This window comes from Salvelinus sp. IW2-2015, linkage group LG10, assembly GCF_002910315.2.
Source record: "Salvelinus sp. IW2-2015 linkage group LG10, ASM291031v2, whole genome shotgun sequence".
Lineage (NCBI taxonomy): Eukaryota > Metazoa > Chordata > Actinopteri > Salmoniformes > Salmonidae > Salvelinus > Salvelinus sp. IW2-2015.
The window spans coordinates 5142259-5155366 of record NC_036850.1 but is presented as its reverse complement, the minus strand read 5'-3'; the positions used below and the strand labels follow the sequence as shown (position 1 = coordinate 5155366).

Sequence of the window (13108 nt, the reverse complement as noted above, 5' to 3'; positions counted from 1 at the left end):
TTCCAGGACCTCAAGCTGCGCTTCACCACAGCTCCCATATTGGTGCATCCTGACCTGTCTCGTCAGTTCGTGGTGGAGGCCAACGCTTCAGATGTCGGAGTGGGGGCTGTTCTGTCCCAGCGTTCCACCCTGGACCTCAAGTTACATCCCTGCGCCTTCTTCGCCCATCATCTTAAAGCCTCGGAGAGGAACTACAATGTGGGGAATTGTGAGCTTCTCGCGGTGAAGATGGCGTCGGAGGAGTGGAGGCACTGGTTGGAGGGGGCGGAACATCCTTTCATTGTGTGGATGGACCACAAGAACTTGGAATATCTCCACACAGCCAAGTCTCTGAATTCCAGGCAAGCTAGGTGGGCCCTGATTTTCACCCGGTTTAACTTCTCCCTCTCCTACCGACAGGGATCCAAGAATGTCAAGGCGGATGCACTGTCACGCCGCTATAGCCCCACGGCTGCACCTTCGGACTCCGAGACCATCCATCCACCTCGTGCCTGGCGATCGCAGTCAGCTGGGGAATAGAAAATCAGGTCCGTGAGGAGCAGCATTCCCACCCGAACCCCGGGGAGAGGCCAGATTACCGGATGTTTGCCCCTGACGCTATCCATCCCTCGGTCCTGAAGTAGGCCCACTGCTCCAGGCTTGCGTGCCACCCGGGCTCCCATCGGACCCTGGCCTTTGTGCGACAATGCTTTTAGTGGCCTTTTGGTACCAGGTACCATGGTACCTGACATCACCGTCTGCATGATCAGTGAGCAGAACAAGACTCCTCGGCAAGCTCCGGCTGGTCTCCTTCAACTACTTCCTGTCCCTCACCGTCTCTGGTCTCACATATCCCTGGACTTTGTCACGGATCTCCCCTCATCTGATGGCAACACTGTCATCCTGACAGTAGTGGACTGGTTTTCCAAAGCCACCCATTCCTCTCCCCAAGCTACCCTCTGCCAAAGAGATGGCCCAGCTCATGGTGCAGCACATATCTTCCGGATCCATGGACTCCCGGTGGACATGGTCTCATCCCAGTTCTGGAAGGCATTCTTCACACTCCTTGGGTCGTCGGCCAGCCTGTCCTCTCGGTTCCATCCTCAGTCTAACGGCCAGTCAGAGCGAGCCAATCAAGACCTGAAAACGACTCTTCGCTTCCTCGTCTCTGCCAATACCACCATCTGGAGCCAGCAACTCGTGTGCCCCCGCTCAGCCACCGCTCTTCCCGGAGCAAGAGGTCAGCATACCCTCGGCCCAGATGTTCGTCCGCCGCTGTCGCCGTACCTGGAAGAGAGCCCAGTCGTCTCTTCTCAAGACCACCTCCAGGTATCGACGACAAGTGGACCGCCACCGGAACCCGGCTTCCTGGTATTGTCTCGGGCAGAGGGTATGGCTGTCCACTCGAGATCTGCCCCTCCGGGTGGAGTCCCGCAAACTTTTCCCCCGTTTTATTGGCCCTTTCCACATCTCCAAGATTCTTCGCCCCTCTGCTGTTCGTCTTCTGTTGCCCCGTACCCGCCGTATACATCCCACCTTTCATGTGTCTAGGATTAAACCTATATCTCATAACCCTTTTACTCCTGTTTTTTCTCTAATCCCTGTTTTCCCCGTTTTGACCATTCTGCCTGCCCTGATCCCGAGCATGCCTGTCGTTCCGTACCTTGTGACTCTGCCCTGGTTTACTGACCTCTGCCTGCTCTGACCCTGAGCCTGCCTGCCGTTCTGTACCTTTCGGACTCTGCTCTGGATTACTGACCTCTGCCTGCCCTTGACCTGTCGTTTGCGTGCCTCCTGATTTTGTAATAAACATTTGTTACTTCAAACTGTCTGCACATGGGACGTCTCCTGAGCCGTGATACAAGGATTCCAGGGAATAAAGCCTGCACATAAATATGGTAATGAGACCAGAGTACGGGTTCCAATTGCTTTGTGACCTCGCTAACCTGCATGGTCATATAGGACTCTGCCCCTTTCTCTCGTCCATAGCACTGTAAACAGCAGTGACTTTGGAGTGAAAATTGCAGTTTGTGTGTTACAGTAGGCTACTGTATGTATGTACACCCTCACTAGTTAACCCTCACTATTTGAATAGACCAGAGCCTCGGATTTGCCGTTTAAGAAATTGTTCTTCGTCCTGTAAGCATTACATGGCAACGCAGGATTTTGATAGCTCACCGGGCTGCAGGCCCGAAGGTTTGGGGTCACAGACCACCGTGGACAATAGTAGGGGTGGAAAGATCTCCTTTATAATATAAACATTTCATGAATCTATCATCTAACTTGCAGGTCAGAGAAAAAAACATAGCCTTTTATAAACATTTCATGCAATTCTACGTCATTTTACATATTAGCAGAATATTTGTAATACCACAAAAATTACCGAAACTACAGGCTAAGAATGGACAGAGAGACATGTGTTCTTCATATCATGTTTCTCCAYTGCCAAATCAGTGTGTCTTGTTTGCAACGAAACTGTCCCTGTTTACAAATAATTACATCTGAGATGTCATTAGGAATCTGAGCATGGCCCTTTCAAAAGTTAGGCCTACTTTTCAGACAGTAGCTGGCTACCCTTCTTCCATGGCTTAACTCAACGAGAGAAGGTCACAAGTATTTCCTTAAAAGCTGTCTGGGTTTAAACATCTTCCATTGTACAGAGAGTGAATAGCTTCATCAATAGACAGTGACAAAATTAGATTACTTTCCAAGAAAATTATAGTTTTTCTCCTCGGCTGTAGAAGGTTGTAGCTCAGCTTCTGAATGTCAACGAAATGAAACAGTGTTATCCCCATATGCATCCGAGTCGTGTCTTTCCAGGGTATTTTACAGCTTGTTTCTAGCATAAAGCATCGTGGAACAAAGCGCTGTTACAGATCACTTTATATAAACGGATCTGTTTTTTCTCTCCTAAATCTTAAACTAACAATGGGTAGGCATGTGCTTTTCACCGTTTACTTTAATAAAAGGTAGGTCTATGATGTACATTCATACCCCGAAATTCGAGTCCAGGTTTTTAACTTAACAGCCCTTCACTGACACGGAGGTAGGCTATTTAAAGAGCGCATGCTGGGTGGAGGAATTGGCCGACATTTCTATGTGTATAGCAACCTACAGCCTAATTTCGTCTGTGAAACAGGAAGGCCTACCTCTCATMTCTTGAATAGGAAGAAATAGGKTCAAACACAAAGCCCTCTTGTTGTTAGTAAAGTCTAGTATAATTGAAGATGGTTTAAATGAATTACGCCTACTCGATTTTGCCTACTTTCAGCACCATGAGCTGTCCATTTTCAAGTCATTTCGCCGTGACTGCTGCTTCAAGTTTCAGCACCACAATGTAAGTTACTCGAATCTGGCTTATTGTGAGGTCAATAACTCTGATAAATGCAACATGGGCAACAAACATATTGTTTCGATTAAAATCAATTATAGTAGTGGCAAGCTATCAAAGTTGACCTCCGGTCCTCCTCATCTTCCACCTTTCCTACTCAAACTAAACAGTGCATAGGCTATAAGCTAGTCCGCACGKAAGATAATGCATTTTTTAGGACTAGACCATCGATATTTTCGAAATAATTATTTTACTCTCCTCCTGAACTGCCACTGTAGGCCTACACAGTACAGCATTGGTTGGGCAGCACACACATTTTGGGGGATCAGCAYGAGCTCAGGGTTGGAATATCCATTGCAGTGTGTAATGCAGCCTTGTTTTATTTACACCATCCCAGCAGCCATCTTAGAAATATAACTTTGCTCTGTGCRTCTCTGAGCATGCACTTCGTAGCCTATAGCCAATAGGCTATGGGATCATTTGATTGAGACCACTCTATAGGCGCGTGATATTGCGCGCCCAGAAGAGAATCAGAGATGATGGGGGGGGGTGGGGGGGGGCACACACAGCTTGTTTTCTTATTAGACCTTTCAAAAGAAGTCGCCTATAGTTTATTACAGTGGCACCCACATGACATTGGTACCCACATCATTGCCTAGTGGTTTTTGGGGATGCTATGCCTCCCACATATGCTATTTAATTTGAATCAAAACTGCTTTAGCCGGATACAAAAAAAGGGTATCAGGAAATCACTCGACTACGTCAATCTTTCGTTAATAAAATACATTTCACCCCATGCGTGTAGTTTGGGATGAAAAGTATTTGTAATTGCAGCAGAAATTGCACGGATAGGTGCTAGTGCTTGTCATTGCAGGGACTGGCAGTTAAACCATACCGCTGGTACAGCAGCCTTGTGCAGTAGCTTGCCCTCTCTCATTTGGCAGATATCAGCACAGGCTTCCCCAATGCAACACTGTAACCGGCAAATGTTCGAAGACAGCGACACGCTACAATGTAACAAACCCACAACATACAACATTGCGATACCATATTCCCGTTGTCTGGCAATGAGGATTAAAGGGATATTATTATATTTCAACAATCACACGTAAGCCGTGTGGACTGCATGTAGCCCAACTGTATCCAGCGGACCAGTTTATTCCCTTTTATTATGAAGTAGAATTTTAGGATAATCCAACATAAGACATTCAAGTGCACAGTCCCAACCCCGATTGATGCAATGAGTCAAAAGCAATTCGTGGGAACTAGAAGTAACCAGCCCGCACGTCAGTGATGCACCCTCAATCAAATCCACCAAACCCACAATAACCTACAGAGTAGCCCATATGTCCTAGCCCATGTCAGCATAACCCATTAAAGACAACCAGTGCGTTCACATCATCCACGTTTAGACAAGCGACAGGGACTAACCTGTCTGTCCTTTGCCGAGMGTCTTTTCCAAACGATAAGGTCCCACATAGTTCATATAGTGTGCGCTGTTGTCTTTGCCAGAAGATGACATTTTGTGGGAATTTAGTAATACGTCTCACAGAATAATAAATACAATTCAAAATTCTCGTTTCAAATCAACGGAAACCGTATGTTATTCCACAGCGCATTCGGCTGCTGCTCTCTGGTTGGCCTCCTCTCTCTCGCCTCACGCAGATGGTCGGTGGGATTCTCTCTTCTCTTCTTCTCCCTTTCTAACCTATTTTGTTAGTTCACTCCCCTCTGTCTCTACCTCCTCTTTTCACTGCTGAAATGTGGCGTCTTTAAATCTGGATAACATGGTGTTCTTTTCGTCCGTGTTCGTATTSTGGAGAGGAAGCGAGACGCGGTGAACACAGCTTTGGCACAACCCGTTGACGGGGCAATCTAACCGGATAGTGTTTTAGTGCTGACTGACGCCAACYTCTGAGCTCTATGAATACGCATGCGCACAGCGCGCACAACGCAGGGGCTGGTTGGCCCGGCACGTCATCGGGSGAAAGCGGGGAATCAGCACGCTGCACAAAACGAATGSAATCACTTTTCACCCGGTTTAAACTCCTTCCATCGGGGTAACCCGGGCCAGATAAAGGAATCCCTTAATTTAATTCAGGTCTAAGTGACAGAATAGTATTACGGGGGAATCAGCGCAGTAGCCTCCTGGTATTTGCCAAGCATATTTGTAAATATTKACAAAAGTGATTAACATTGACAAACCAACTATATAATAGAATAGTGACCAGCAAAGAGAATTGGTGACAAAATCTATCCTAAATCCTGTCTTGCCTTTACCCAATAAAACAAGTGGCTTTCTGATTAGGTGTATTAGCAACACTCTGTAGCTACCCTAGCCTACCTCGCTGGCTCCCTGTCAGTCGCTCCTCCTCAGAGAGCCTACTTCATAGCTGCTTTAGTACTTTGATGTCAGTCTGAGCATCTGTACAGGTTGTGTCCCTATGTCCCAACCTCTCCTCCTCCTTCTCCCCCACTCCTCCTCCTAAATCACCAGTAACATTTTCCCCAGGTCTACCTTCTCACACCTTCACTGACACTTCCTATCTTCCCTCTCTCATCAAATCAGATCAAATTTTGTTTGACAAATGTGCCGAATACAASAGCTGTAGACCTTACKGTGAAATGCTTACTTACAAGCCCTRAACCAACAATGCAGTTCAAGAAATAGAGTTAAGAAAATGTTTACTAAATTAACTAAAGTGAAAKTAAAATAAATAAGTAACACAAGAAAATGACATAACAGTAATGATGCTATACACAGGGGATACCAGTACCTAGTCAATGAGCGGACGTACAGGTTACTCAAGGTAATTTGTAAAGTGACTATGCATAGATAATATCAGCAAGTAGCAGTAGTGTAAATACAGGGGGGGGTCAATGTAAATAGTCCAGGTGGCAATTTGATTAATTGTTCAGCAGTCTTATGACGTGGGGGTAGAAGTTGATAAGGAGCCTTTTGTCCTAGACTTGGCACTCCAGTACTGCTTGCCCTGCGGTAGCAGAGAGAACAGTCCATGACTTGGGTGACTGGAGTCTTTGACAATTTTTTGGGCCTCCCTCTGACACGCCAAGTATAGAGGTCCTGGATGTCAGAAAGCTTGGCCCCAGTGATGTACTGGGCCGTATGCACTACCCTCTGTAGTGCCTTAGAGTCAGACGCCGAGCAGTTGCCATACCAGGCGGTGATGCAACCGGTCAGGATGCTCTCGATGGTGCAGCTGTAAAAAATAATTGAGGACCTGGGGACCCACTTCAGCCCCGTCGATGTTAATGGGGGCCTGTTTGGCTCTCCGTTTRCTATAGTCCACAATCAGCTCCCTTGTCTTGCTCACGTTGAGGGAGAGGTTGGTGTCCTGGCACCACACTGCCAGGTCTCTGACATCCTCCRTATAGGCTGTCTCATCGGCTGTCTATAGGCTGTCAGCCCCGGTGTTGAGGATCAGCGTGGCAGATGTGTTATTGCCTGCCCTTACCACTTGGGGGAGGCCCGGATCCAGGCCAGGATCCAGTTGCATAGGGAGGTGTTTAGTCCCAGGGTCTTTAGCTTAGTGATGAGCTTTGTGGGCACTATGGTGTTAAACGCTGAGCTATAGCCAATGAACAGCATTCTCACATAGGTGTTCCTTTTGTCCAGGTGGGAAAGGACAGTGTGGAGTGCGATTCAGATTTTGGTCATCTGAGGACCTGTTGGGGCGGTATGCGAATTGGAGTGGGTCTAGGGCTTCCCGGCATGATGGTGTTGATGTGAGCCAGGACCAGCCTTTCAAAGCACTTCATGACTACATGAGTGAGTGCTACGGGGCGGTAATCGTTTCGGCAGGTTACCTTCACTTTCTTGGGCACAGGGACTATGGCGGTCTGTTTGAAACATGTAGTTTTTACAGACTCGGTCAGGGAGAGGTTGAAAATGTCAGAGAAGACACTTGCCAGATGGTCTGTGCATGCTTTGAGTACACGACCTGGTAGTCCGTCTGTCCCCGCGTCTTTGTGAATGTTGACCTGTTTAAAAGGTCTTGCTCACATCGGCTACGGAGAGCGTGATSACACAGTTATCTGGAACAGCTGGTGCTCTCTTGCATGCTTCAGTGTTGCTTGCCTCGAAGCGAGCATAAAAGGCTTTTAGCTCATCTAGAAGGCTCGCGTCACTGGGCAGCTCGCTGCTGGGTTCCCCTTTGGAGTCCATAATATTTTTCAAACCCTGCCACATCCAACGAACGTCAGAGCCGGTGTAGTACGATTTAATCTAAGTCCTGTATTGACGCTTTTCCTGTTTGATTGTTTGTTTGAGGGCATAGCAGGATTTCTTATAAGCTCCTTGAAAGCGGCAGCTCTAGCCTTTCGCTCGGTGCGGATGTTGCCTGTGATCCATGGCTTCTGGTTGGGATATGTATATACGGTCACTGTGGAGACAACGTCGTCGATGCACTTATTGATGAAGCCGGTGACTGAAGTTATATACTCCTCAATGCCATTGGATGAATCCCGAAACATATTCCAGTCTGTGCTAGCAAAACAGTCCTGTTGCGTAGCATCTGCGCCATCTGACCAATTCCGTATTGAACGAGTCACTGGTACTTCCAGCTTTAGTTTTTTTGCTTGTAAGCAGGAATCAGGAGGATAGAATTATGATCAGATTTGTCAAATGGAGGGCGAGTGAGAGCTTTGTATGCTTCTCGTTGTGTGGAGTAAAGTTGATCTAGAGCTTTTTTCCTCTGGTTGCACATGTGACATGCTGGTAGAAATGAGGTAAAATGGATTTAAGTTTGCCTGCATTAAAGTCCCTGGCCACTAGGAGCATTGCTTTTGGATGAGCATTTTTTTGTTTGCTTATAGCCCTATACAGCTCATTGGGGTGCGATCTTAGTTCCAGCATCGGTTTGTGGTGGTAAATAGATGGCTACGAATAATATAGATGAGAACTCTTGGTATTGCGGTCTACAGCTTATCATGAGGTATTCTACATCAGGCGAGCAATACCTCGAGACTTCTTTATATTAGTCATCGCGCACCAGCAGTTATTGCCAGTTATTAAATAGACACACACCCCCACCCCTCATCTCAGACGTAGCTGCTCTGTCCTGCCCATACACGGAGAAGCCAGCCAGCGCTATATTATCRGTGCCGTTGTTCAGCCACGTCTCGGTGAAACATAAGATATTACAGTTTTAATGTTGGTAGGATAGTCTTAATCGTAGATCGTCCAGTTTGTTTTCCAATGATTACACGTTGGCTAACAATACGGAGGGTATTAGTGGTTTACCTACTCGSCGGTGAATTCTTACAAGGCATCCCACCATACCCCCCCTTTTCCTCTGTCTTTTGTGGGGGGAAAACGAACAAAATAGCACTGTAGGTTAGGAGCCCGTAAAACAGCAGCCATCACCTCCGGCACCATTATAGGGTCTCTCTACCTCTGCATCAGGGCCTTCTCCATTTTTTCTTATGTTGCTGATGGGTTGAAATGTTTGGTGAACATTTTTTTTTTAAGAGATCCTATGGAAATAATGATGCCACCAAAAAATATCTATATCTATATATATATATAATACATGTTTTCACTAGATGTTTTTGTGTGTGCGTGTGTGTGTGTGTGTGTGTGTGTATGTGTGTGTGTGCTCTCGTGTGTGCATGAATGCACATGTTTGATGCATTTATGTGCGTAACACTGGGTCACTTGATTAAACCAGAGGTTGGTCCCTACTTTATGGTGTTGACTACCATCTCTCCTCACACACACACACACACACACACACACACACACACACACACACACAAACACACCACACAGCACACACACACACCACACGACACACACACAACACACACACAGCACACACACACACAACACGCACACACACACACACACACCACACACAGGCACACATACACACACACACACAACACACCTACATCTATCTCATTCACTCCTGAAACAACAAAAGTACTGACCCAGCCAGGTCTTGTGACAGATGGGGGCTTCCCCCCTCTTCCTCTCCTCTCTTCCCCTCCCCCCATTATCCAAGTCCTCCCACCTCGGTTGCCTAAACAAGATAGGAAGGGGCCTCAGATGCACCCTCACAAGAGAGCTTTCACTCAAAACCACTTCCTGTTAATTATTTGTGACCCCTCCCCCGACCCGTATCTATGAGAGGGATCCATCATGTGCTTTCTCTTAAATGTATGTTACGGCGCAATATGTCCTCACTGAGGACATGATCCCCCGTGTTATGATCCCTTATGGATGGATACGTGATTTGACACAACACGGGTCCATGCCAACAGGATGGATAGGGGATATTCAGCCACGCTTGGAGGACAATGGAAATTGAAGGCAAAACCCCACCCTTTTCGGCATTACATACACTGTCCATATTAGGACATACAGCCTTCATCAGGGAGAATCAATTATAATACACCTCGAATGGACTGAAAGCTTGAGGTAGAAGGCGACATCGTACTTTCACTGTGTCGGACAAGAACAAGCAACACTATAGCCATGGGGGTCATGTTTAGTATGAATCCCTTAATCCTGACTGGAAGGGCGATTCCACTCCACAGATTGCTTTGGCAATTCTCACATATAAACGTCATTGGGAGTAAGAATGTGCTTTTTACATTTGTATGACACATTTTGTTGTTGAAAATCATGATGAAATTGTTAATCTTAAGGCCTTTTCAGAACTGTAAGACTCTATGATCTGTGAACCATGCATGATACGGACAACATTTTGGTGTTATTATACTCCTTATGGTGTTTTCTCAAATATGGAGTATTTCTAGATTCTGAAAGACACATTTTCACATTCATTTATTCGACATTAAACGTATTAATATCTCAAACAACTTTTATTTATTTAGCTAATTTGTAGAGATATTGTTTGTAACAATATAGTCTTCAAACGCGTCAGTGTGTGCTCTGATACTTTTAATGATATGACCCATTTTATACATTGAAATGTACATTATAGGTCACTAACCAATCACAWCCCTACTATAGGATTGCACATTCAGCATGTCACTAGCAGAGGGAGTTTCCCATTCACAATGTTTGTGGTGCTCATAAAATGTATCATTCCTTCAGAATCCACCGGAGAGCCCACTCTGTAAATGTTATGTATTTATATAGTATATWTTTTTTTTACAAAGAATGTGTCTAAAAATGAACAAAATCAAAAAGAGTTGTTTTGAGATATTCCCCCAAAAATTATGTTAAATAAATGAATGTGAAGATTTTTATTTCAGAATCAATACAWACGCCATATTTTATTTAGAGCACACTATGAGGAGTATAATGACACCAAGATGTTGTCTGTAATCATGAACGGTTCACAGATCATAGGGTCCTACAGGCGGTATGTATATGTCTATAAAGGGCAAAGAAATTGCCATTTTCTTCATGATTTTCTTAAAAATGGTTTTTGATACAAATGAAAAAAGCATTTATAACATCATTCCCCCCAATTAAGTTTCTACGTGAGAAAAGCTAAAACAATCTGAGATACCAAAAATATTTTCCACTCCCGCTGGTGTGGAATCGCCCGGAAGGCTCTGCCACTAGATATCTCCAAGGGAATGTTTGTATCCATAATCATATTGGAGTCCAGGTGTCTAATCTGTTAAAATGCTGGAATTACATTTGTAGACAACCCCTCTGAAATACACTGCACCAATAAAATGTATTGTAATATGCCTACAGGACACTCTTAAACATTTACACAGTTATTTGTTTTGTCCCTACAGGAGAACCCTTTTTGGTTCCATGTAGAACTCTTGGGTGGGGGAAATGTTTCTACTGATTAACCTGGTTTCAGAGCCTTTAGTATTATTCTGTACGAAAATTTGAGACTCCTTTTCGTATGATATGTTACGTTTCGTATGGTATGGTATGTATTAATTTGTGGATGTCCATCACCCATTTCGTATGATATCTTACAAATTACAATTCCTATTATCTGTAACAAATTTGCAAAACATAGTAAATGTTACGAAGTTGCAAAACATATGATATGTTATGAATTCTAGCTAGGTGGCTAGGTGGCTAATATTAGCTAGGCTAGGGGTTAGGGTTAAGGGTTAGGGTTAAGGTTAAGTTTAGGAGTTAGGTTAAAGGGTCAAGGTTAGGGTTAGGGGAGGGGTTAGCTAAAAGGGTTAGGGTTATGGGAAGGGTTYGCGTAAAGGGTTAAGGTTAGTGTTAGGGGAAGGGTTAACTAACGTGCTAAGTAGTTGAAAGTAGCTAAAAAGTATTAAGTGCTGTAGTTGAAAAGTTGCTAATTAGCTCAAGTTGTCCGTGATGAGATTCAAACTCGCAACCTTSGGGTTGCGTAACATATCATACTAATTTGAGTGTCCCGGATTTTCTTTACCATGTTACGCCTAGTCTATGAGACCAGGCTTTACTGAACATTTTAGTGGTGAAAGGGTTACATTAACAAAAAATATGACATTTTCAGAGGAGTTCCTTAGAGGACTATTGAATAACCAGTTATGGTTCTAGGTAGCACCTTCTTTTCTAAGAGTGTACATGTACTGTATGTAATTTATTGTGGATACTAAATTACACAGTACTGTTGGCTGTATATACATGTAGTCTATACAGAACCCACACTTGCTCTTTTGAAGGCTTAGGCCCTGAGGTTTTTGTCAAACAGATTGTGACAAATGATGTTGTACAAAGTGCTATGAAGTCCAAATAAAGGTGATGTATTGATTTTAGTAAAAAAAAAGAGTTTTATCAGAGCATGGTCCAACCAGTGTGAGATCACAGGTGCTGAGGAACACTGTTAGCTGAGACTAATTGCTGTAGACAGCAAAGAGCATGCTTGTTTTTTCTCTAGCTGTCACACTCTAGCAAAACACACTAGAGTACGTAATGGTTCTCTATGGTGTAATTATTATTTTACAACTGAACTTCCTTCATATAAAAGTAGTGTACAGCTGCTATCTAGTTAAATAGTAACACTTAATATGTTATGTTGTTGGACTCACTCCATACCACAACAATTTACACAGTACTGTTGGTCTGTATATACATGTATTCAATACAAGAACCCAACACTTGCTCATTTTGAATGGCTTAGGCCTGAGGTTTTTGTCAAAACTAGATTTGTGACAAATGATGTTTGTACAAAAGTGCTATGAGTCAAATATAGGTGATTGTATTAGATTTGAAGTTAAAAAAAAGTTTTATCAGAAGCATGGTCCAACCAGTGGTGAGATCACAAGGTGGCTTGAGGAACACTGTTAGCTGAACTATGCTGTAGAACAGCAAAGAAGCATGCCTTATTTTTTCTACTAGCTGTCACACTTAAGACAAAACACACTGACCCATGCCTGATATCTCTCATCTCTTCTCTCTTCTCCTCTCTTCCTCTCTCTTCTCTCTCTCTCTCTCTCCCTCCCTCGTCTTCTCTCTCTCTCTCTCTCTCTCTCACTCCCTCTCTCCTCTCTCTCTCTCTCTCATCTCTCTCTCTCTCTCTCTCTCTCTCTCTCTCTCTCGTCTCCTCTCTCTCTCTCTTCGATCTCTCTACACATTAATCTCATCCTTTCCCTCTCCCACCACCTTTCTACCTCCCCTCCCCTCTCGCTTTCTCCACCTAAACTTTCCTCTTCCTCCGCTCCCCACCACCTCTCCATCTCTCTACATCTCTCCCTCGACCTCTCCCCTCCAGCCTTCATCTCTTCATCTTCTCGACATCCCTCCCATCTTTCGATCCTCTCCCCTTCCATCCCTTCATCTCTCTCTCTCCATCCTTCACCTCGCTACAATTCCTCCATCCCCATGACCTCTCCCATGCA

General features: G+C 44.7%; 1 protein-coding gene across 4 annotated transcripts in view; it reads right to left on the bottom strand.

The window, feature by feature from the left end:
- LOC111969192 (serine/threonine-protein kinase BRSK2) overlaps positions 1-5202 on the bottom strand; it is a 192979-nt gene extending 187777 nt beyond the window's left edge. For all 4 annotated transcript variants that reach the window (XM_023995137.2, XM_023995139.2, XM_023995138.2 and 1 more), the window contains exon 1: positions 4742-5202. In XM_023995137.2, coding sequence (XP_023850905.1) covers positions 4742-4832 — 91 coding nt within the window. In that variant the 5' untranslated portion in view covers positions 4833-5202. The remainder of the gene's footprint in view (positions 1-4741) is intronic.
- Positions 5203-13108: the final 7906 nt, after the last annotated feature.